Source organism: Ochlerotatus camptorhynchus, unplaced genomic scaffold (genome assembly GCF_037179485.1).
Source record: "Ochlerotatus camptorhynchus isolate MF236.1 unplaced genomic scaffold, CSIRO-AGI_Acam_v1.1 ptg000284l, whole genome shotgun sequence".
Taxonomy (NCBI): domain Eukaryota; kingdom Metazoa; phylum Arthropoda; class Insecta; order Diptera; family Culicidae; genus Ochlerotatus; species Ochlerotatus camptorhynchus.
In genome coordinates, this window is record NW_027040773.1 from 10027097 (window position 1) to 10052313 (window position 25217).

A 25217-nucleotide genomic window follows, 5' to 3' on the forward strand; every position below is an offset into this window, starting at 1 on the left:
GATCATGTCCTGGGTACTCAATATGATTACCAGTTATCATGTTTTTAAAGATCCTTTGATTTAAATTCAGAAGCCCTACCGAGGCTTGCAATTGCTCATTACATCTAAAATGCAATTTTTCGGAATTATGAAACTATGAGATACTATAATGATAGTTTTTATTTGTAAAAAGCAAGAATGGGTGGTAAAGTTTGTGTATGACATAGAAAATTTGTCAATTTTGCTTTCAGGTGGTCACAACTAGCGATTTTATGATCGCTGATTGCTCGCTCATCGCGTTGCTCATCGTTACAGCTAATCGCTATTGTGACTCTCTGAAAGCTAAACTGACAGCTTTTATGTATCATACAAACACTTTACCTTCTCTTCTTGTATCATAAAAATATTTCATAAATCCGAAAAATAGCTTTTTAGCTGTAATGAGCATTTGCAAGCTTGGCTCTACCTTTGACATATCGAGTTATAGAATCAAAATAACACTGCACAGATTATCGACTTATAGAAATATCGACTTTTGTACTAGAGTACGATAAATGGGAAAATGAAAGTACCGCAAAATCCATCGAGTGATAGAATATATCGAGTTGTGGAGAGTTAACTGTACTACCATCAGTTTAGACCTTTTTCGAATGTTAAGTAGTCACGATATCCAATTAAACAATGTATTTTTCATGATTGCATATTAAATAACAATAAAATCATCCTCAGCCACGGAGAATGTTAGAATCACCCGTTCTGTTTTAGAGTCAGCCGAAGAAAAACAAGTTGATGTTGTCCAATATACCAAAGACGGATTTCATACCAACTCGACTAGTGGTTGGCAGTACCCTCTCAGATTCCAAATGAAACTGAGAGACTATGACTTTCAGTTTCAAAACTACTGTTTTAATCTACTTAATAAAATACTGAACACATAAAGGGATGGTAGAGAATCGAAAATTGAACGGTGTAGTGGTCGTCTTTACCTCAATGATCAACTTCACCCGGTTTTATGGTACGCTCTTTTCCAGTCGGGGCCACCGGGATTTTCGGAAGCATAAAATCTCTGATCATGCCTTCCTTCGGAAGGGAAGTAGATCCGTTGGTCCCCGGTCTATGAGTTGATGTGTCGATAGGTAGGGTAGGGTAGGGTAGGGTAGGGTCCAGGTGTCGGTAGCATTGTTATCAGTACGGAAAACAAGATCGATGGAAAACAAATCAATGAAAAAAAAACAACCTCGCTATTGGCTCATCTTTCTCTGTTATTTTGATAGCCATTTATATTATTTAAATGCAAATATGCTTTAAATGAAATGGTAAAATTTTTGAGGGGTTGATTAATTGAATTGCATATCAACATTTTTAAATTTTATATTTCAAAAATGTTATAAAAAATAAACTAAATATCCAATGTCATTAGTATACATTTTGAAAGAGAGTCACCTCATAGGTACTGATTTTAATTCCATAAGTTTTTCATTGGCTTTGTAGAAATTTATTTCGATATATGGGTTAACCCTTATGTGAGTGAGGAATTTTATGCAACGTATTATTCAAATGGGAGCTGTGTATTCGGGTATCCCGTCACGCACATAACGGATACGCAGTAATCAATTTGTCCCCGGTTTACAGGCACATTGATTTAGGAGTCTTACCACCTACCGCCTAATTTTCAAAATCCTTTTTCAGAATAGAGTGCTTATAGCAACAATTCTGCAAAACGGCTTCCGGCCAAATAACATTTGTTCAAACGGTGCTTGTATACAACACTTGATATCAGCACCTGGCAATCATAAATATATACAAACATTAGTCCTTTCACAAAAGCGAAAGCTTCCATTAAGAAGAAAGCTCACCACCACATTCTTATAGTCATTCATTCATACGATCATCGTACAAAGAGAAAAGCTCCAATCACTATTTAGAATAAAAAAAAAATACATCTCTCTCGTTTCGCTAGGTTTTGCTCATATTTTCGAGCGCTTGCGCATTTGGTATAGCTCTCGCCGTACGTTTTCTCTTACTGGCATGACATTTTCCAGCTGCTTTCCAGGATACTAAAAATGAAAACGGAGTGGGCCAAGGGATTTCCCAATGCTCTTCAAAGCTTTTCAGTGCTAGTTGTTTACATGTTTTCGTTACCGAGCAATCTCAGCAGTCAGCGCTGAGGCTCAGAGTCGTGTGCCCGCTGTGCTGCTACCCGATTGTCCGATGGTCGCAGAACGATGACTATGTTAGGGGTGGTCATAGTGTTGGTTGAGGTAAGGACAGCTTGCAGTCGTGAGGCCCGTTCACTGGTCCGTCCAACTCGGCGTACAGACAGGCTGGTTCAACGGTGTGCTTTTGTAAGTGAGAGTGAATGTAGATACTGAGCGGTGCGGAGTAAGATGTGGCATAGTGCTTTATGGAAATTGGGCACATTTATTTGCACCTGAATGGTGTACCGACTAAAGGGTTTTTGATGTAGCTTACAGTCGAGGTGAGTTTGGTCGCAAATAACGGGCGTGTAATTTCGGTAACAATTGTAATGCTTAGTATTGATTATATTGCAGATTTAAACAAAGCCCTATATTTGAGGCTGTTTAGCAATTCCGATGGCGTCGCGGAATGGTTCGAATACACACAGGTGTAAATGGCGCATATATTTGCATCTCTAATGTGTTTGGTTTTCATTTGTAGAGAAATTGATTAAGTAATGCATAATCGAATGGGAAATAGATTCGTAAACAGTAGCCAGATGGCCAGACAGTAATCAATCTCCATATGAATACATTCACAAGGTAGATATAGGGTAAATGTAATTATGGTTTTAATTTAAAAAAATATATTTTCTTTTCTTTCTTATTCGGCTATTGCATCCCGACTTGGGGCTTCTCTTAGCTCAGTCGGTAAAAGAACAGCTTTAAAGCAAAAGCATACTGGAGGTGGCTGGGTTCGATTCCCGATCTGGTCCAGGAATTTTAGGGTTTGAAAATTTCTCTATTGCATCTAACGATACTTAATTTACGAAGCAGTAAATGCTACTTAGTCCTTGTTGTTTAGAAATGTGTTTCAAGTTAAATTTTCAGATTTGTACAGCTTCTGGATGACGAGATTTGTGCCACTGAAAAGTTGAAGTGATAAACTTATGCTTTGGAAACTTCCATCGGATATACCACGAGAAAATCACTGACCGTTTAGCTAAGCAACTGATTAGAAATGCATGTGTTGAAATTTCAATGAGTGTGTACCGTCATGCTGCGACGTAGTGATAATTCGAAAACAATGAACTGTGATGAAGTCTATATAAGAGTTCTCGATGAACATTTCAAATGGTCCTATCTGCTTTGATTGATTCTCTTCATCGACTTTCTCTTTTCATAACCACTGCTATGCAAACAGATTTCGCGCTAATTCTACCACATAGTTTGATAAAGGAGGTTCTTATCTAGCGTCCAAAACGTCAAATACAACAGGGAAAGGTTTTGCAGCTGAGTTATTGACGAAAGAGAAAGTCGATAAAGAGAATCGATCAATACAGATGGGACTTTTTGAAATGTTTATCTAGACTTGTTTATTTTGATAAGATAAATCACTTTATTTAAAACGTTAGATAATAGTGCCAAAAATTTTCATTTTAAACTGGAGCCGGCTTTTACACGGTACGTTTCAAATGTTTTTACAATTGCATTATCTGATTTGGGTCATCACAAAAGTTTTCGTTCCATGCCTAAGAACATTCATATTTTAGCATGGAAAACAATTTTCAGCATGTGAATTTATTCATCAATGATGTATTTACAACTGTCATGAAAATGGTTGATTTGGTTAAAATATCTTAAATTACTTTTATTTGTTCAATTTTTTTTGTCTGTGGACATTTTTAAAAACGTGTTTTTGCTACTATTTAGTACTTAACTTTACAGCACTATTCAAATAAAACAATTGATTAATGTTATCTACACTTTACTCCAGGAATTCCAGAAACATATTTAGTCATCATTTTCTGTAAATTCAAGATATTTTTAATTCTTTATTTTAGAGAGTTTTAGCCGTAGGCTAAATCGTGTCCCACATCAATTTTTTTTTCCTTGGTTTGTTTTCCGTCGTTTCCGTGCTGAGCACCAATGCAACCGACGCCAGGAAGGCAGCTCACACACCTGGACCATATCTATCAACTCATAAACTCATGAACCGGGGACCAACGGCTTTACTTCGCTTGATCCCCGTGATCAGAGATGTTATGCCTCAGAACATCCCGGCGGCGCCGGCTGGGATTGAACCCGGGTCACCAACGGCGCCGCTGCCCACATCAAATTGAATCACGGAAATAAACGCTGTAGAAAATTACCCATTGGGTATTTTCTCTCGAAAATTTTGGTAGAAATAGTTTAGAGTGTATTGTTTACACTATATTTTTATCGCTGTCAGTTTTTCGAAAGTTGGAAAAAATGGCGTCACCCGAAAAGCAACGTCGTGAATTGATTTTGCGCAAGCACCTAGAAAATCCTCAACTCTCTCATCGGGACATTGAAAAACAACTCGGAAAACAAATCGTGCAGTCAACGGTGACGAACGGCAAAATACAGTGGAAAAGTCACGGGCCCGGAAACTGTACACCTAGATGCTGACGAAGCCTCATTGTCTCATCACGGATGATGAGACTTACGTCAAGGTGGACTTCCGGCAGCTTCCGGGGCTACTGTTGATGTTCCGGAGGAAGTAAGGAAGCCGAAGCTTTCAAAGTTTGCCAAGAAATACATGATTTGGCAAGCGATCTGCTCATGTGGCAAATGGAGTGCGCCGTTCGTGACTACCGGGACTGTAAACGGAGAGATCTACCTCAAGGAGTGTCTACAGAAGCGTCTGCTGTCTCTGTTGAAGCAACACGAGGGCCCTGCGATCTTCTGGCCACTATTCAATTGTTGTTCTGGAGTGGTACGAAGCCAACGGGGTCACTTTCGTATCCAAGGACGTATCCAGTGTACATTGCCAGGCCATAATCCGGATACTCGTCTTAAATGATTTTGAAATAAATGAGTAAATAAAGCATCCAGTTAGACACTCTTACTTGAGCATACGTCTGCTCATACACCGTTTGAAAAATTCATGTAAATTTCTGCGTGATTTACGGTTTAGCGACTTTGCAGTCAATTTAATTGTTTATAGGAAAGTTTGAACATACTAAGAGGTAAGCGCATATCATCGGTAAGAGACGTGTGTGTGAGAAAATTTGCGAAAAAATCTAAGGGCACCGGTGGGATTCGAACCCACGATTCCCATTCAGTACACGGGTGCATTGCCAATTATACAACGGTGGACGTATGGTCTACGGATGTATTTGGCTAATGACATTTGAGTTTCGAATCCGTTCCCCCACCCTAGTCTTTTTGCGCAAGCGTTCTCTGATACACAACAATCGTCTATTATCGACGATATGTGCTTGTACCGCAACCACTCAGTATCAGTCGATGTGAACAAACACAGCTCATTTTTGTTGTACATCTTTACATGCTGAAATATGTCCAGTACAGTTTTGACTATAACATTTTGAGCTGCCGGCCTCACCTCCGACCACCGGGCCGTAGTTGATGAATATCAAATACTTTTACTTTTTGATTTACGGTTTAGCGACTTTGCAGTCAATTTAATTGTTTATAGGAAAGTTTGAACATACTGAGAGGTAAGCACATATCATCGGTAAGAGACGTGTGTATGAGAAAATTTGCGAAAAAATCTAAGGGCACCGGTGGGATTCGAACCCACGATTCCCATTCAGTACACGGGTGCATTGCCAATTATACAACGGTGGACCTATGGTCTACGGATGTATTTCTGCGAGATGTAGCGCACATAAAATTAACGCTAGATTTGGCATAAATTTACGCGATATTTCGTGTAAATTTAAGCGCAATATCGCATAAATTAGCAATATTGTATGCAAGCTTGCAAACGATTTAGCTGTTTATGTCAATTATAGCTAAAAATTAAACGAAGGGAGATTTTACGCGATAATTAAAATTCAGAATTTTTTTCTGTGTAGTATCTTTGAAATACATCCTATGTTCTTAATTGAAAGCTTTCAGAACAGTTTCCATTTTTCCCATTTTTCTTTTGGATCTTTTTTGAGTCCTGTAAGTATTTAAGATGCCCGTTGACCTACTTCAAGGCATACCTCGAAGTATTCTTGTAGTAATAAATTGGTTATGTTACGACTAAGAAGACTGAAATATGATTGTAAGCAGGCTATGACTTTGTGACATCTACAAATAAAGATTCATGCCATGATCACAAAGACGTTTATCTAGTTCGTTTATTTGGAAGGCTCAATCGCGTTAGCTTTACGGAGCCGATAATTCATTGTTCACTGTGTGTAACAAAATTCACTTAATTCTATGTCTAGTAGAAGTTGGGCCGATTACTCGCGGCTTACTCGAGGTTAGAAGGGTACATTTTCGAAGGATAGGATCAGGGGAGGAGCTTGGGGTAGGGTTTCGTTGTCTCATCAGAGCGTTGTCGCCAGTATGAACGGTATTGCTGTTCTAGCTTCGTCCGGAGTTCGACCGGCTATGGTGGGTGACCAGTGGGCGACGATGAGACTCATCGAGACGGGGGGACAAGACAAACAAAAACTAATAAAGAGAGACAAAAGACAAAAGGAATTAAATTCTTATACTAGACATTTGAAAAAAAAAACATAAACGGACTGCATATAGCAGAGATCACGGGTTGCCAACACGTATCACAAAGACGTTTACAATTGCTACAATTATGTACTAGTTCTCGAGGAACTTGCTTGAATGGCCACCTTTGGACATACGTGGTTAGACGTACGACCATCGAACTTCCTTTAGAGATTGTCTGAATTATCATTTGTAAGACCGCTTCAGTCCGCAAGTCTGTTGTGCTTTTCACGAAAGAAAATAAAGTTCCCAAAACTTCCTGTGTGAAATATTTGAACTTCCCTTCCCTAGACGTCCACTGAAAATCGTAAGGATCACTCAATGTTCATAACAAAACCTTCACAGACTTCTTATGAAAGTCTTCAGAACTTCTCCTTGAAAATTTCTAAACTGTTTCTGGAAGATCTATGAATCTATGAAAATCAGTTTCTGATGAATGGGCTTCTAGTCCAAGAAGTTTTCATTCAATTCAATAAATAATTTACTCGGTAAAAATGTGTAAAACAATAATATTTGTGAAATCTCAATGGAAATGTTAATGATCCTATCATGGTTTCGTGTAAAATTCATTTTTTTAAAGTCATTATTTTGCTCTTACGAGTATTTCACTAAAAACGCAAACTATCATTGTGGGGATTTTTCCATGTAGAAGACTTGATTCGATTTTTCTTCTTTACTTGAAACTATATTTAGGTAAGTTCCGATTTTACACGTTGTAGTTTCAGTTCAGTTCTTCAACGGGTTTGGTGCCATGTACTTATATCGTAAGATTTTTCAAGGGATTGTTCAATCGCAGCTCCCGCAGTAAGATGTATCATTAAAAATTAACATGCTCTATATTATTCAAAATTTCGTAACGTATTCCAAAGGTTCCCTGTTTTCCTTGAAAGAAAACGTAAGAAAATAGGGTAGAGAACTACTTCGGCCTAATCGCCCATTTTGGGCCTATCGAGCAGAAAACTTCAAATAAATCCATGATTTCAGAGTTAACAAGTCAATTATGCATTTGGTACGATACTTTAGTTAATATGCTTTCGTACGAAGTCAATGAGAACGCGTGATATGAATGTTTGCACCCATTATTCCCAAAAACAAAAGAAGCACTCCGACCGAATCAATTTTTAACAAATTGATTCGGTCAGAAAACAAATCTTACGGTACGTATGGAAAGGTAAATAAATCTGAAAGCCATCAGTAATAATAACATTCCGTTTGGTGCTAAACTGCGCTAGATTAAGAAAGACTAAGTGCGGGTTGTGCTGGAAATGGGATAGTTAACCCTATTTATTCAAACGTTTCGTAATAAGTTCATGGTTTCAATATATCTTTAGTGGGAATGACATTGATGACGGCTGCACATTAGACTGATGCAAAATTTGAAATTTTCGCTCAATAATTCTCAAACGGTTCCAAATAGGGTTCTGATTAGCCTTCCAAAATTTGAACTCATTTAGCAAGAAATTTACTTGGCACAAACTGTTTGAAGTTTATTTAGAAATTACTTTGCGAAAACAAATTGTTTGTTTTTTATTGCAATCCTCAAAATTCACCATTACACTCTACTTTAAACAATGATAGCAGTGCTTGTTGGAAATTTTCTCAACTAAAAACTTTGTTGAAGACCACTTTTCGATCAAATGTAAGGAACAAAAGTTATAAATGGTACATGTCACTGATGTCTTATGATAATGCTCAATTAACTGTTCAGCAGGCAACATTGGTGGTTCATTGTGCAGGATACAGTGTTGCCCACAATTTAGCTGCTCGATCATGCCATATGGAAAAAAGGCTAGAAGACCATGAACTCATAGTTTGGTTTTCCCATAGTAATTTCCATATAAACTTCAAATGGTTTGTGCCAAGTCAGTTTCTTACCAAATGAGTTCAAATTTTGGGAAGCTAATCAGGATTCAGCCGTTAGAGCAATGTGGATCAAAAATATCTTATTTTGCATCAGTCTACTGCACATTGTAGCCAAAATACGTATCTGTCATGGATACAACTTACTTCAAGGGTGTTACGATCAAAATTTGATCAATCAAAAATACGTGTAAGTTGATTTTTTTTTTATTAGCTTGCCTTAAACTGCGTCTCGCTTCGAACAGTTTTTTGGGTCTCCTTCAGGTTCCGCTTGACGATAACCCTTTATTTTTCTATTGGGCAGAGCTCTGGCGTGCTCGATGGGCTCTTGTCCTTGGGCACCACTTGCACGTTGTTGGCGGCATACCACTCCGTGGCCTTTTTTTTCATAATGGCAGTATGCCAAATCCGGCCAAAACAGCACGGAATAATCGTGTTGCTTCAGGAAAGGCAGCAGACGTTTTTTCAGACACTCGTTCACGTGAATTTCCTGGTTGATGGTTCCGGTTGCAATGAAAATGTCGCTTTTCAAGCCACACGTACAGATAGCATGCCAAACCAGATATTTCTTAGCAAACTTTGTTAGAGATGAACCAGCCTAAGGCTGAAAGTCTCGTTAATAAAGGAAAAAAAAAATTAGCTAACTTCGAAAGTTTAATATGCTTGAAAATGTCTGCCACCTTTCCTCCTCCGGTTGCCGAATAAAACTCCAGCCCAGGAATCTCAGAGGATGCACTCGGCGTGTGAGTGTGTCGGATTTTCACGATGCGCGTTCAAAATTATGATGCCTTGTTCCTCTTGCTTGGATGCCATTTTGATAACTAATGGGCAAATCTCAAAATCTAAATTGAGGCAACATTTTGCACGCACACACCTACAAAATAAAGGGTTTTCAGATTTTTTGAAATGCTTGATTGAAAAAAATGCGTCAAGTTTAATTCGACCAATTTTTGGAATTAAATCAGTGCCAACATTTAAAGGGGCGTAATTGCATTTGTAAACAAAGGCTTTAGCCGTCGATTTCTCGCGAATTAAAGCTCACTCATGAAACATAATGACACCAACAGGTAGATAAATGTTTCCTCTAGCAGCTAGCATTGTTATTTTGGAGGGGTGAGATTTCATTCGCGAGAAATTGACGGCTAAAGTCATTGCTTACAAAAGCAATTATGCCCTTTGAAATGTTGGCACTGAAATGGAAAATGAGCACATTTTATAAAGGGAAAACCCCGGAGTAGTGGTTCTCCACACAAACTATTCATTTGACACATACAGTTCATGTGTACTTCTGAGTGGATTCTGTTTATGTGTGGTCATATGAAAATCGTGTCGTGTTCTGACGGAAGTTTAGAAGTATTTAACATTTTTGCTTGCTCATCACTACGCTTCTCTAAACAGATGAAAAAACTCGTATAGTCTTATAAACCTGGGTAACTAAACATCCGGATACAGAACTTCACTAATTTTGCTTTCTTAAATTTTAGCGTTCCAAAGGTACAATTGTGTAGCTGTCTTATTTAATTATGGGAAATTTTCATAGCATATAACGCAAACAGTCATGTTCGTTTTTTTCAGTTTTTTACATTCTCGTTGTTTTCAATATTAAGTAATGCAAATTTAAGTTTTGATTGGTTGATGCATTCTGTTTGTAAATATTTTAGGATGTAGAAAAAAAAAATAATTTAATTCTAATGAATGTCAAAAATATTAATAACTTCCAAACCATATATCAGCTGCTATCAATTAAACCTTATATTGGTAATGTTTCAATTAAACTTCTGATAGGATCAAGGCCCCGGCAAGGTGACAGATAACCGTACCCACTTGCAAATAGTAGATGTCGCACACGATGTAAACAAAGGGATTGTCCTTCACCGCCACAACGGTACTTCTCTATGGAAAACCATATTTTTGTTTCACCATGTGTGGATGCCAAACAACAGACAAGAATGCCATATGAAAAGAGCTAATTTATGATTTTCATCGTGAAATGAAATAATTCCATACAAATTGAACCGAGTTTAATCTTCTTATATCATCGAATGGCAATAAAAATATTTTGGCTACTTCAGTTATTTTTTGCTGTTGTATTTAATTATCCTTCAGATTATGGCTTTGAGCATAGTTGTGCAATGAAGGCTTGTCCTGGGCCCATTAATAAAAAAAAATACTTTCCCGTGTTTTTCTTACGGGGTAAGTAAAGTAAGCTGCTGAAATTGAAAATTAGTCAAATTGCATGCTATATTGCATTTAAGGCCTCGTCTTTTGAAGGCCAAAGTTCACCACTGTACTCTTTTAAGCTAGTACCTCAAATTATACATTTTGCAGTACTAGCTTCGTATACAGTATCTCCATAGAGGTAACTCTAAGACTAGTAGATCCCGAAGAAACGTGCTCAACTTTTTGGCTCAGCTCTGGTACTATCCTCGGTCCCAAGCTAATCGATACACTCCTCAAAACACAGGAAAATCCACGAACACCTCATTTTATCTATCAAACTTTAATAGCGAATCAAAACAAACTCTGTGTAGTACTAGAATTTCGACTAAAATTGGGTACGTCAATCGATTTGCTTGGGACCAATAGGCTTGTCAAGTAGTGAGCCAATTTAAAATCGTTAGTTTCCACCAGTTGGTATCTCCCCACTCCGGCTCTCCTTAGTCCGACATCACGGTCTCTTATGAAGCTTTTTTACATTGGTAACATTGATTTGTTTGGACTTAACAGTCAGATTATCAAATTTGTCGGATTAGCGGGAGGATACTGTGATAAGTACGTTCTTACTCGCTGCAAAACCATTCTTTTTTTGTTTATCATCGACGATAATAGCAATAGCGTCGAAATCACCGATATTATCCTCGCTTAATTCTCATTTGTTAGGCTTAATGTTAGTCACTAATGTTAGTTTTGACGTTGGAATATTAAGCTTGGATTTTATTTATTGTACATCAATTCCGCATTCGCCCTATTCAGATAACCCTTTTGAAACTTGTGAATTTGACAGAACCACCAGCACCAAATTGTCGGGGTACACAGGCAATATACTGGAGTTGTCAGGTTGCCCTCGGGTTGTATAGGATATGAATTATAATATGACAAGTTCATATTTTCTATGTTTGAATAATGCACATTGCACGGCAAATCCTGAATCGTATAGACATGTTTAATGCTAATTTTTCGCCTACCTAGTTCCTACCAAAGCCATCTTATTAAAAGAAAAAGAATCTAGTTTGATTATTTTAAAAGGGATATTTTCCTCATTCCTAAGGCAATAAATTGTGATGACAAAAATACTCCGTAGAGAAGAGACTCCTACCCTCGAAGCACACAGCTTTGAGATTAGCACTGCTTTGAAATCTCAGTAAATCAAAAAGTTAAAAATCATCATTGAAGAAACGTAGAAATCAGTTAATTGTGGGGAATTTTTTTTTCATGCTTTACAATAACAAATAAATCATAACTAGGGGAAATGGCTCAAATATTGGCCTATGGATCTAAGATTGGGCCCATCGCTAAAAATCTGCTATTTATCCATTATATCTAGATGAACGCGTCATTGGGACGGTACTAATTGAAATTTTTGAACGCTATTGAAAATTGAGTCGATTGCTGAATTTATGTATGGGCCCAAATTAGGGGAATTCGGGCCGACATTACATCCATTTCCCCTATATAAAGAGAGAGAGAAGGATTAGTAATTTCCATTTAATTCCAATACCTTATTTGCTTATCCTTGACAGATACGCATATTTCGTCTACAATGTGCTGACTTCTTATGTGTCTTGTACTAATACTCGACTGACGAATGGAAATTACTAATCTTTCTCTCTCTCTTTATACAGGTATTCCACTAAGACGCCAGGATAAATCATAACTATAAATAGTTTGTAAATGTGGAAATCCGTAAAATATGTGCAGGTTTAATAAAGTCTGCAATCCAAAATAAATATATATGTTGGCATGTCATCTCTGGCTTTGTTGGTTTTATTAAATCCTCAAAGTAAAAACAGTCATAAACAAACTTAATTAGCCTTTCTCTGTGTGTAAGTCTGCATAAGTACAAAGCAGCAAAGAAGAAAAGAAATACACATATTGAAAAATAGCGAATACGCAGTGTGAAGCTATCGCCCACACTTTAAGGGTTCGCCCAAACTGTGATTGCAAATAAGAATACCCTATAGTATTCCATTGACGTACAGAGCACGATTTTTTCCATCGCTCTAGGGTAGAGCACTACTTCACCGTAATTGCCCATTTCCGTTCTATCGATCAGAAAACATCAATAATATCAATGATTTCACTATGCAAAAATAAAAATATAAGTTTGTTCGAATGCGTTAGTTCATTAGCTACAACATAAATCCTATTAGAGCGCATTATATGAATATTTACGCTCATTGTTCTCAAAACAAAAGAAGCGCTCCTAGCGAATCAAAAAATCAAATTTTACCAATGCCCAGGATCACACTTGATTTTCGTAGACAACAAAAAACAAGCATACAGCTGCGGTTGATTTTGCAAGCTGTGATAGCGCAGCTCGGAACTCACCAGCTGCAAATCTCAACAAACTGTGGTGAGATTGAGTTTCATGGTTTTTGCTTTACACCCGAACGCAACCGAAACTTCAATAACGGCTGGCAGCAGTCACTTCGTGTCTGCCATCGGTGAACAGTCAAAGGAGATAGCAAACTATACTTTCTCTTTCTAAGAAAACGATGTGCAACGGAATCATGTTTGTGTCTCGTCAACTCTCCGCTTGATTTTTTCACGTTGTGAATAGTCTCGCAATATCAAAGGAGCTTGTAAAATCAATATCAAGCATGATATTTTGTTCCAATATCACGCGTGATATTGAGACCGTATGAGAGTGGAAAAATATCATTTGATTGATGATTTTGCCTACACTGCGTAGGACGAAGAAAATCTAATGGCGTTTCGTAGGACGAATTTAGAATCAAGAAGCAGTATTGGATTCTAAACAATATCTCAACAATTTGTGACTCTTTATCAAATCCAACGATACGTTTGGAAAGGTAAATAAATCTTTGATTGAAATATTTCATTTTTTGTTCAAACCCGTTCAAAAAAGAGAGGTAAAGCGTAAAGATATTAAGGCGGAAATTAGATCGAAAAAAACCCTAAGTGAGGATTGATTTCTCCCAGAGAAGTTATAGAAGAGTTTGCATAGTAAATGGAAGAAGCGAACACTCTTTGTCGTGTGTTGTGCGATGCGTGCGATGCTATGCGAACGCTCTCAGGAGCTTTTCAACCCTGTCCCTTTGTTTTTAAACACTATATTTAATTAATATATTTATGTTTCAATTTCACTTTTATTTAAATTCATCAAAAGACCGATACCCTTGATGAGAGATCACTACTTCTCATGATGCGATAGTTTGAAGAAAATCGGTTCACGATCATCGATCATTTTTATTAGATGAACAAGTCAGTACCCACTAACCAACGCTCGGGACGAACATTTAAACTATTAAACTGGGAAAACTGCTATGATCTTTCTGGAAAATGTCACTAGAATTTATTGTACAAGCAAACAATTTGCATTATCTATGCAACAGATATAGAAAATTCCATTCGCACAATCAAAATTCACACTTTTAAATGAAAAAATGGTGAAAGAATTGTAATAAATTATTGATTTAAAAATGTCACACGTGAAACAAAAAAGTATCGAACTGTCAACCAAAAGTCAAGCTTGATTCGAAAAACCAACTTACTTGCAGTTGAGGACTGTCGGTATCTCGATTTCCAGGACGTTTATACTCTTCTAGCAAGCCAATTTCCTGTTGAATCAATTGAACCGATCAAAACAGTGATTTAGAAGGTGTGTTTTTGCCTTTGTAACACGTTTTTGTTGATTTTTTTTTTTTTTTTTTTGTAAAGAAAATATACTTGGTTCAATTTGGAATACCGTCGAAAACAATGAGTCATTCCGAATTATAATTTAAACACTCCAAACTTACATAAATATAAACAATACGCATAAAATAGAGTTAAAAATTTACAACTTCAAAATTTTAAGCACTCGAAAATGTTAAAACAATTCAAAATCTGCGTGTTTGTTCTTTTCCTTAAAATAAAAAAAAACACATCGTCCAAAACTTACAATTGCTGGAAACGAAATTAATTGAAAATTGTGGAAAATTATCACTACTGCTGCCTTAACGAAACTGTAGAGCAAGCAATTCTTGCTCCTATCTTCACCTTCAGTTCCGTTGATCGCGATAAACCTAACACAATTCATTTACCCTTTTGCTCGCGTTCGAAGGACTCCCCAGGGTCAAAGGAATAAATAACGCCTCAAAGTATAAGGACTTTGAAAAGTCTTTCTACCCACGCTACGCCACGCCACGCCACGCCACGCTGACATTTCCGACGATGAGAGCAGCACGCGAAAAGTGCTTACTCAAATATATCATAAGCGTAAAATCAGATAAAAGTGCAAAAATATGTCGCTTTTGATTGTAATTACGGAGGACATTCATTCGCCGTGCCATCTCCCTCTGATGCTGCACAGAGGGCACTTACTTGTACGAAAATGGCTAGGAGCATTTTCCGCCGGCTCTTTCAACAGGAAGGAAGCATGCATGTATAAAAACATGTGTCGGAAGCAGAAAATGTTTTCTTACTGGAAGGTACTATCGGTGACGTTAAAATTTCAGTCACAGGCGGCATATCTACTTCGTCATCCGGCATCCGGTGTAGCCATAAACGAATGGGTAATGAACGCCATTTGCGTTCGATAGCATTATTATTTCAGTGTAATTCTTTCCCCTCAATTCGGAAACGTTGAAATGTGTGACTTTCCTATCTTTATTTCTTAAAATGGTGATCACTATCGGCACATTCCCTATAAATTAAATTTGAGCTGGTGTCCTATTTTCCCCTAGAACTCCTTGTTATCACAGCATGTTATTTTATGCCACAAAAAAAAAACTAATTAACTAATGCCATACACCAGGTCTTTCGCTCCAAACTAACTCACTCCCTGGTAAAAGCCATTGAAATGCAGATCCATCTGAGTGAAGGACGTTCCCCGAAAGGGTCAAATTACACCGAATATAATGGTAATTTTCAAGCTGACGAGTGGGAACGAACGAGCGGGACGACCTAATTGCAGCCAGCTTGGAGTTTCAAATAATAAAAGGCACAAGTCATTCACTAAAAAAAATCTCAGCACTTTTTCTTCCACTAGAAAATGCGCGCGCGGTGCCAATCAGGGACTGAAAAACTTTGTCGTTCCGTTCGGTTCGTTTCATTCAATGGCGCTGAGCAGCTGAGTGCTGGTATCCAACAGTCACGCTCATCCAGCCTCACTTACCTTTGCAGTATGCTAGGAAAAATGAGCATTTTTGAGCGTACGGCAACAAAAGTTTTGTTTTTGGAAAACAGAATTTCGAGCAACTCACCACGTTGGTGTGACGTTAATATTTTTCTGGAGAATTCGTAAAATATGAGCATAAGCGAAGTTCAAAAGTTTGCGAATGATAAAATTACATGAAAGATGTTTGGAAGCTTTCAAGTAGGGGAGAACATCCCATAATCTACCCCTGGGGTAAAATGCACACTTTTAGAAAAAAAAACAACTATAACTTTTTTCAGATGCTTTTTCCGGGTTTGGGATTGTGCTTGTTTTCATCTGGAGGTTGAACAAATAATTTCTTATCATGAAATCATACATTGACATACTGTTTCTTCAAAAAAAAAATGTATTTTAGCAAAACATGACACAGTTGCTTAAATTTAGCAGTTTAACACGCTATACCTCTTTTTTCCTTGATTTGTTTTTCCGTCGATCTTGTTTTCCGTGCTGAGCACCAATGCTACCGACGCCAGGAAGGCAGCTCCCACACCTGGACCCTACCTATCGACCTATCAAACTCATGAACCGGGGACCAACGGCTTTACTTCCCTTCCGAAGGAAGGCGTGATCAGAGATGTTATGGCTCAGAACATCCCGGCGGCGCCGACTGGGATTGAACCCAGGCCTGCTGGGGTGAGAGGTAATCACGCTTACCACTACACCACCGGCGCCGCTTGACACGCTACCTCATTTCTTATGTAAAATAATGGAATAATCATTTGAAATACCTCATGTCTTTGTATTCTCTACTTGATGGTCATGATTTGTCTTTATCAAGCGGTGCATTTTACCACAATGTTGTCGTGCGTCTTGCCCCAATGTCGTGGTGCATATTGCACTATGAATTAGGCGTTTTACTCCGCTATAATTTTGGAATCGATATAAAAATGCCTTGAAAATCATGAAAAATCATCGTTTTGGAGTTCAAAATCACTCGATCTTCGTAGAAAACATTGTAATGGACCATACTCAATTACTTTCCCCTTGATTTTAGCGTCCATATGCAAGCAATTGACGATATTGCCTAAACGATGCGTTTTGCACCATCCTTCCCTGATGTATAGACTATGTGTCTATAGATTACAAACAGTGAGAGGTGTTGCTTTTTATCGCTTAAGATTCAATTCAAATTAAACCGTGAAAAACTTTTTTCCTGTCGGTATATCTGGTATCGTTAGAAAGGACAAAGTTAATCTGATCGTTTAATAGATGTGGATCGGTGAAAAATCGAAGAAAATTTGTATTAAATAGTGATTAATCGAATCACTATTAATATAATAATAGAGTAAAAAACATCGCACCGGCCGATGGCCGAATGCGCTCCGCCGTTAAGGACTATACAAGTGTGAAGTGCGGTTATTAACCCAACTCAGTGAGGTCGTCCCACAATCGTATGTGAGAACCAAGGAGTGCGTAAAACAATTGGCGGCTAGAATAGCCCGCAAGCGTTCTGCCGTAATCAAAACAAAACTGGAGAATGTCTGTTCAATGCGAAGTGTGTATAAAGGCTATAAATGTAGCCAATGACCGAGTGTTTTGTTTTGGGGGATGCGGTCAAATCGTGCACGCAAAATGTTCTGATTTGACAACAGCTGGTGTAACGGCACTGCGAGAAAATGTGTCCATAAAGTATGTTTGTCATGATTGCAGAAAAAGGCAAACATGCATTAATAGTGTGATGAATAAATGTGTAGAGATGTTGCAAAAGCTTGATGATGCTATGAAGCATATGGAGTTTATGTTTGTTGAGAGCGAAGAGAAGATAGTTGCAAAATTGGCGGAAAAGACTGGCAAAAATGCAAAAATGTGATGGAAGAGTTTATGCGTAAAAATAATAAAGATTTAAAAAACACTGAGAAAAAAATTGTTGATGCCCTGACTGGTGACATTCAAAAAAATGTAAAAACCCTCGAGAAAAGTATTGAGAACATTAATGTAACCAAGGAGAGCAATGGCTCTGTGAATAGTGGATTGAGTTTACAAGGACCAAATTTTGCAGAAATTGTTGGCGGAAAAAAACAAGACCCAACTAAGTCAGTTCTTCGTTCGGGCAGAGTATTGAAAAAACCTGAAATTGCGATTACCCCAGCTGATGACAAATCAGATGAAGTATCGATAGAATTATCAAGTGAAGAAAACGCATCTGCGCCTAGTGTTGAAAATAGAAAAAGCCCAAAAAAAATAAACATTGCAAATACTGTGCGTATCAAACCAAAAGTTGTACAGACGAATCAGGACACGAAGAAAGAAGTGCGAAGTAAAATTGATCATTCATCAGCTGGCATAAAAAGTGTGAGAAACGCAAAGAATGGTGCCATTCTAGTGGAATGCAAATCGATGAATGAAGCCGACGCATTGATCACACAGGCAAATGACAAGTTTGGTGAAAATTATGAAATATTTATTGAACAACCAAAGAAACCAAAAATCAAAATTATTGGGATGGATGAGGAATATGAAGAAGAAAACTTAAAGGAAATCGTGATGGAACAAAATGAAATCGGTGAAATAAAGCATTTTAAAATTGTGAAAATGATCAGAGTCCCTGGCAGAAAATTCAATGCAGTATCGGTGATCTGTGAAATTGACTCGGAAGCATTCCAAAAAATTATGCGTCGGGGTAAACTGAATGTAGAGTGGGAAGTATGTAACGTTGTGGAAAATGTTAATGTATTACGTTGCTACAAATGTTGTGCTTATGGGCATCGATCAAATGATTGTACAGGTAAAAAATTAATTGTGTTACTTTGAACAGTGAGAGGAAATTAAATATAAATGTTGATCACGCTGCTTGGAGTCCAGATTGCCCAGTGTACAAAAGGAATTTGAAGGTTTCTAAGCAGTTTATAGACTATGGAAAATAGCAATTAAGTAGTGCGAATGTTATTTACCTGAACATTGGTGGACTGACTGCTCATTTTTGCGAATTAGAAATTATTGCAAGCACATTGAGACCCAAAATTCTGATGATTACCGAAACACATATAACAGATGATATTGATATGGCTGAATATCAGCTTATGAACTTCACAACATGTGTGTGTTATTCTGACTCGAGGCATACAGGAGGAGTTATCATGTATTGTCATGATTCAATACATTTCCGGGTTGTAAGCAACATTTGTTTCGAGCGTAATTGGTTTCTCGCTTTAAAAGTTGAAAATGGTTTTAAAAGAGGAATGTATGGCTTAGTGTATCATTCCCCGAATGACAGTGATTCCAATTTCCTTGAGTTTCTGGAGAACACTTGGCTTGAAAGCGTGGTTGAATCGAATGTGGACAATTTTATTGTTGGTGATTTCAATATAAATTGGCTAAATTGTAAAGATAGTGAACGGTTACGCAGTGTAATGCATGGATTTGGTCTCAAGCAAGTAGTGACTGAAAGTACAAGATGTACAGCGTATTCTGAGACAATGATTGATTTAGTGTTTAGCAATAGTTCTGTGACAGATGTGTCAGTGCTAAAAGATTACAAGATATCAGATCATGAAACTCTTCAGATCATCAGTAAAGAAGAACAAGATGTGCGAAATGAAGACACAGGTATAACAATTAAATGTTGGAGAAAATATTCAAAGGAAGCGTTGCAGGCTTTACTTAGATCTAATTTACCAGAGACAAGTGAAAGAGAACTACATGAGAAAGCAGAAGTGCTTGGATCAGTTCTAGAACATTGTGTAAATCAGCTTGTTGTGGTGAAATCAATAAAATGTACTTCTCACAAGAGATGGTATACAGTTGACCTAAAGCTTCTAAAAAATGAACGAGATGAAGCATATATGACGGCTAGTGGAAGTTGGGAAGAGCAAGATTGGGAACGATATAGGGTCTTACGAAATGAGTATTCTCATTCTGTGAGGAGGGCGAAGGCCTTATACACCCAACGTAAAATTGAAGAGAATAAAAACGATAGTCGTTCCCTCTGGAAAGTGCTTAAAACGTTATGGAATAGTAAAAATCGTAATAGTAAATGTGTCAAGTTTGATGGAGTTGACATTGAAGATGAAAGTGAAATATCAGAAAAATTCAATGGATACTTTGTAGATAGTGTACGAGAAATTCACGACAGTATTGAAAATGTTCATGATGATACGGCACTAAATGAAGACTCAAATGAGAGGTGGAATATTTTCGAACCAGTGACGATGGAAAACCTCAAGAAGGTAGTTAATAATTTGAATAATTCCTCTGGTCTCAATAATGTAAACCTACAAGTGTTAAAAGATTCCTGGGATATGTTAGGTGAGTACCTATTAGGAGTAGTAAATGAATCTCTCGAAACTGGAGAGTTTCCGCGAAGCTGGAAGCAATCAGTTGTTATTCCGATACAGAAGATTAGTGGTACAGTTAAGGCTGAGGAATTCAGACCCATAAATATGTTACCAGTTTACGAAAAAGTATTGGAAAGTATAGTTCGAGAACAAGTCACTGCGTATCTGAATTCAAATGAAATCTTAATTGCAGAACAATCAGGTTTTCGACAAAATCATTCATGCGAATCAGCGTTAAACTTACTTCTATATAAATGGAAACGTATGCTAGAGGCTCGTAAAACTATAGTAGTAATATTCTTGGATTTAAAACGTGCGTTTGAAACTATTTCACGTCCTATGATGTTGAAAACACTAAAAAAGTATGGATTGGGAGGAAATGTCCTCAAATGGTTTGAATCCTATTTAAATGATAGAACACAAGTGTGTAGATATGGTGATAAGGTGTCATCACCCCTGACAGTTCCACTTGGAGTACCGCAAGGAAGTGTGTTGGGACCACTATTATTCATAATGTACATCAACGATGTAAAGGCAGCGATAGGATCATGTGAGCTGAATCTTTTTGCGGATGATACAGTTATATTCTTTGGGTCAAAGGATCCCAAAGAAGCCTTACAAAAAATAAGAGAGGGAATCGTTCAAATTACTAAATGGTTGAGGATCAAAAAGTTGAAATTAAATGTTCAAAAAACTAAAATGATGATTATATCTAATAAAAGGAATCTGAATCTTAATGAGTTTAATGTTGATATAGAAGAAGAATTGATAGAAAGAGTACAGGAGTTTAAATATTTAGGAGTGAAAATTGATGATAAACTAAATTTTAAGGTGCATATCGATTGTGATTAGTAAAATTGCTAAAAAACATGGAATTTTATCAAGACTGAGAGGAAAGCTTCCGTTTTGGAGTAAAATTTTCTTGTATAAAACGTTAATTGCTCCCCATATAGATTATTGCTCATCGATTCTGTTTCTGGCAAGTGAAACGCAGATAAAACGGTTGCAAAGGTTGCAAAATAGACAAATGAGATTTATTCTTCAATGCAACAAGTATACACCAATCAGAATGATGTTAGATACACTGCAGTGGTTATCGGTTAAAGAACGAATAGTTTTCAATGTGTTAACAATTATATATAAAATGACACAAGATCTTTTACCAGAATATTTGAGGTCAATTTTAGTTAGTGGAAATGATATTCACGAGCATCGTACAAGACGGATTAATGACTTAAGAGTAGTTCCATTCTCGATGACATCGACGCAAAGGTCAATTTATTATAAAGGAATTAAAATGTTTAACTCCCTTCCAGGAGTTATTAAAACAGCTAGAACAGTACCTGAATTTAAAAGAGGATGTGTGCAGTGGATAAGAGTGAATTATAGATAATTAAATAGGTGATAGATTATTATAAATTAGGATAGTGTTGTTTTTTGTTGTTGTTTTTTTCATTTGTGAATTTTAAAAGTAAACATAAATTTAAGTCGGAATGAATTGATTAAATGTTAGATTTAATGAAAAACTTAAACTGTATGTAACTGTATTATGAAATTATCGGATCGATAAATAAACGAAATTTATTATTATGTCTGCTTGAATATATAGATTAAATATTCTTCCTGTTCCGTAACACGGATAGATCACCTGTCGATAGCGCGACACGTGTAAGTGCTCGCAAACTCCAGTTTTAGTCTCTTTTTGTTGATAATTCGAGACACATATTTTCTCTGTTGCGATGGGGTTCTTAGAGAAAATGTGTTTTGAAGTTTACATAGCCGTTGTTTAAAATAATAATGTTACAGATTGGTGATGTTTAAAGGGTCACGCAAAAGGGTTGATGCAGACTTTTGTAAATTACTATGAGAAATATAAAAATGTCTAATATCGCTCTAACTTTGATTCATGTTGCTATCAAATTTGAATATGTTCTTGCTTTAATTATAATCAATAAGTGTATTTATTCTGTATTGAAATTGGCGAAGTAAGCAAACAAATATTCAGCTCACAAGTTGACCTATTTTACCCTCTTTTATGCTTTTATATCTCTCTATAATTGTTGTTACACATCACAGTTTTTTTCTTGGTTTGTTTTTTGTCGATCTTTTTTTCCGTACTGAGTACTAATGATACCCAAAACTGGACCCTACCTCTCGATCTAACTCATAGACTGGGGACCAACGGCTTTTCTTCCCTTCTGAAGGAAGGCCTGATCAGAGAATGTATGCCTCAGATTGATTGAAACCAGGTCTTTTGTGGTGAAAGGCAATCACGGTTACTAGTACACCACCAGCGAAACTATAATAATCACAGGTTAGTTTGTCGTTATAGGCCTGTGTAGAGATCGAAGCGAAGCGAAAACATCATACAAAATACTAAATTTTTCACCTGCGTGAAAAACGCAATTGGCAAATTTTTCACTTCGCTTTGAACTGTAAACAGATACGATCCAGCGGAATCTAATTTTGTGGATCGTTTCTTTTTCGCTTACGTTTATTTTTTTCCGCGCATGCAACGCTAGCGAAAAGAGCAGCAGCTAAGCGAAAAGTTGACGTTTCGAGAAAGAGCGTATCTGTCAGATTTTCACTTCACCGGAGGTGTAAACTGATCGATTTCGTTTCACATGAACTGTAAACTGCGAAAAAAGGAAACTGGAAAATGTTATACAAACGTTTTTTCACAACCTTTTTCGCTAGCAAAATTTCATGATTTTTCGCGTGCTTCAATTTTCGTTCCGCTTCGATCTGTATACTAGGCTTATCACAAAATATTCAACTTGGATATCGTGTGGACTACTAGATCCAAATTAGTGAAGTTTAAACATCTCCTACAGTAATTCGCAAAAATCTCCAAACCTACTTCGAGCCTCTTAAACTTTACCAATCTTTACCACTTATTACACAAGTTTATATTTTGAGGTTATGAACCGATTTGGAGGGTGACTACCCGCAAATATTTGATTGATTGTAGATTTTGTGAAGAATAAATTGAGGTAGATGCAACTTGCATAATAAGTGCCTTGAGACATATCGCGTACCATTGCTTGTTTTTGTCATTATGGAAGTCGGTTGTTATACATAAAAGAGAGCATGCCTTTAAATGGAGTCCACCAGCTCATTTAAATGGTTTCAAACTTCGGGCTCAAATCATTTTAACATTTGCAGGAAGCATTTTAAGACTCAATAACCTAATAAATTTTGAATTGCTAAGACCATATATCATGTCAAACATAATATCAATGTCGTGTGGCACGAATCTGACGTCAGCATGATTTTTGGCATGCTAACAGATGTCACACTGCCTGGCCTTATGACTTCGAAATGTCCACGCAAAATCTGAGGATGAATCAGAAATCCTGGATTATCCTTTATTTTTAATTTTCTTTATTTTTCGGAGCTGGAAGCATAGGCTACGATTTTAAGACTTTTATAATTTGAAAAACTATGCAGAAATCTGACTATTATTTAGCTAGATCCAGAGCAGAAACCAATAGCTAATCGATAACAAATTAATATTTTAATGTGTTATAATACCAGATTTATGTACGCTTGTGGTATACCGTATGCGTGATAATGTTTGCACCATCGTACACAAGGTTCCCGTTACACCTGTGCATACAATGCCTTGGTTTTCTTTGCATGCACGTAACCTATAGCTCATACCGTAGTAGGCGGTGTATAAAATAAAATGATTTACTTAGTTTGACAGTTGCACCATGACGAGGTGGCAGCGTATTCGTGATTTGTCCTACGCGCAAATGTCGCAAAAAGACATTTCAATCGCCGTGGGAGTGTCCCGGTGGACCGTCAAAAGGGTTTTAGACCGAGAAAAGAAAGGACAACTATCCGCGAAAGTGGCCACAGGTCGTCCGAGGTCAGCTCGGGTTCCAAGGGTTATCGCTGCTATCAATAGGAAGATTCGGGTGAATCCAGTGCGTTCAATAAGGAAAATGGCAAAGGAACACGGGATCAGTGACTTAACGGCACGGAAGATCGTAAAGGAAGATTGCGGGGCGAAGTCGAGGGCACGGAAAAAACTCACCGGATTACCAATCGCATCCGGAAGCTACGAGTCGAACGATGCAAGAAAATCTTGAACATCCTTAAGCATTGCATGTTTACCGTCGATCCCGTATCAAATTCCAGAACCGACCGGTATATTAGTTCTCGGCCGGTAAAAGACGTAGCCGACGAGCACAACAACGTGTATCTGACCAAGCATCCTACTAGCGTTATGGTGTTTGGATTGGTGGCTTCCGATGGCAAAAAATGGACCCGGTGTTCATTCCAGAAGGCGACAAGGTCAACACGGAGGTCTACATCGGGATTTTAATTAAGTATGTTCTTCCGTGGACCAAAGAACAGTACGGTCCGAAGCCAAATGTTGTATTTCAACTAGATGGGGCTCCGTGCCACACCTCGAACCGCACTCAAAAGTGGTTGCAGGAACATCTTCCGTTCTGGGCGAAGGATATGTGGCCGCCATCCAGCCCCGATCTTAATCCGCTGGATTACTCAATATGACGCGTCATGAAGGCCAAGGCCTGTTCTAAACGCCACCCGAGTACAGCAAGACTCAGACAAACATTGACCCGTACTTGGAGAGAAATGGATCCAGACTACATTATTAGAACCTGTCGTGCATTCCGGAAGCGTGTGGAGGCCGTTATTGCAGCAAGTGGAAATTCGATCGATGATTAACATATTTTAAGACTCTGAGAAACATCCCCCCTTTGAATAAATAATAAACACTCGAAAACGAAATTTTTGAAATTTTTTTTAAATTTTGACATTGCTTAATGGTGCAAACATTATCACGCACATGATAAAACCATAGAGGTAACTCTAAGACTAGAAGGTCCCGACTCACCGTTGACTGAACGATTCCGAGTTGCAGGGCTGTTACAACAGGCGCGGATTTTGCAAATTTCGCGATTTTCGCGGATTTCGCGATTTTCGCGGATTTGTCGCGGATTTGAACTTTCAGTCGCGAAAATCGCGAAAACATGATGTGCTGATGTGCTGTCACAAAAATTGTGGAATTCATTGTAACCTTTCCGC

The 25217-nt window shown here is 37.6% G+C and overlaps 1 protein-coding gene across 4 annotated transcripts in view; it reads right to left on the reverse strand.

Annotated features, from left to right (window-relative positions):
• Window positions 1–25217, reverse strand: part of Nckx30C — a 218522-nt gene that overhangs the window by 74088 nt on the left and 119217 nt on the right. For 2 of the 4 annotated variants that reach the window (XM_065228197.1, XM_065228196.1), the window contains exon 2: window positions 14237–14302. The exons of the other annotated variants lie outside the window; for them this stretch is intronic. In XM_065228197.1, coding sequence (XP_065084269.1) covers window positions 14237–14302 — 66 coding nt within the window. The remainder of the gene's footprint in view (window positions 1–14236; window positions 14303–25217) is intronic. 4 annotated transcript variants of the gene reach the window in all.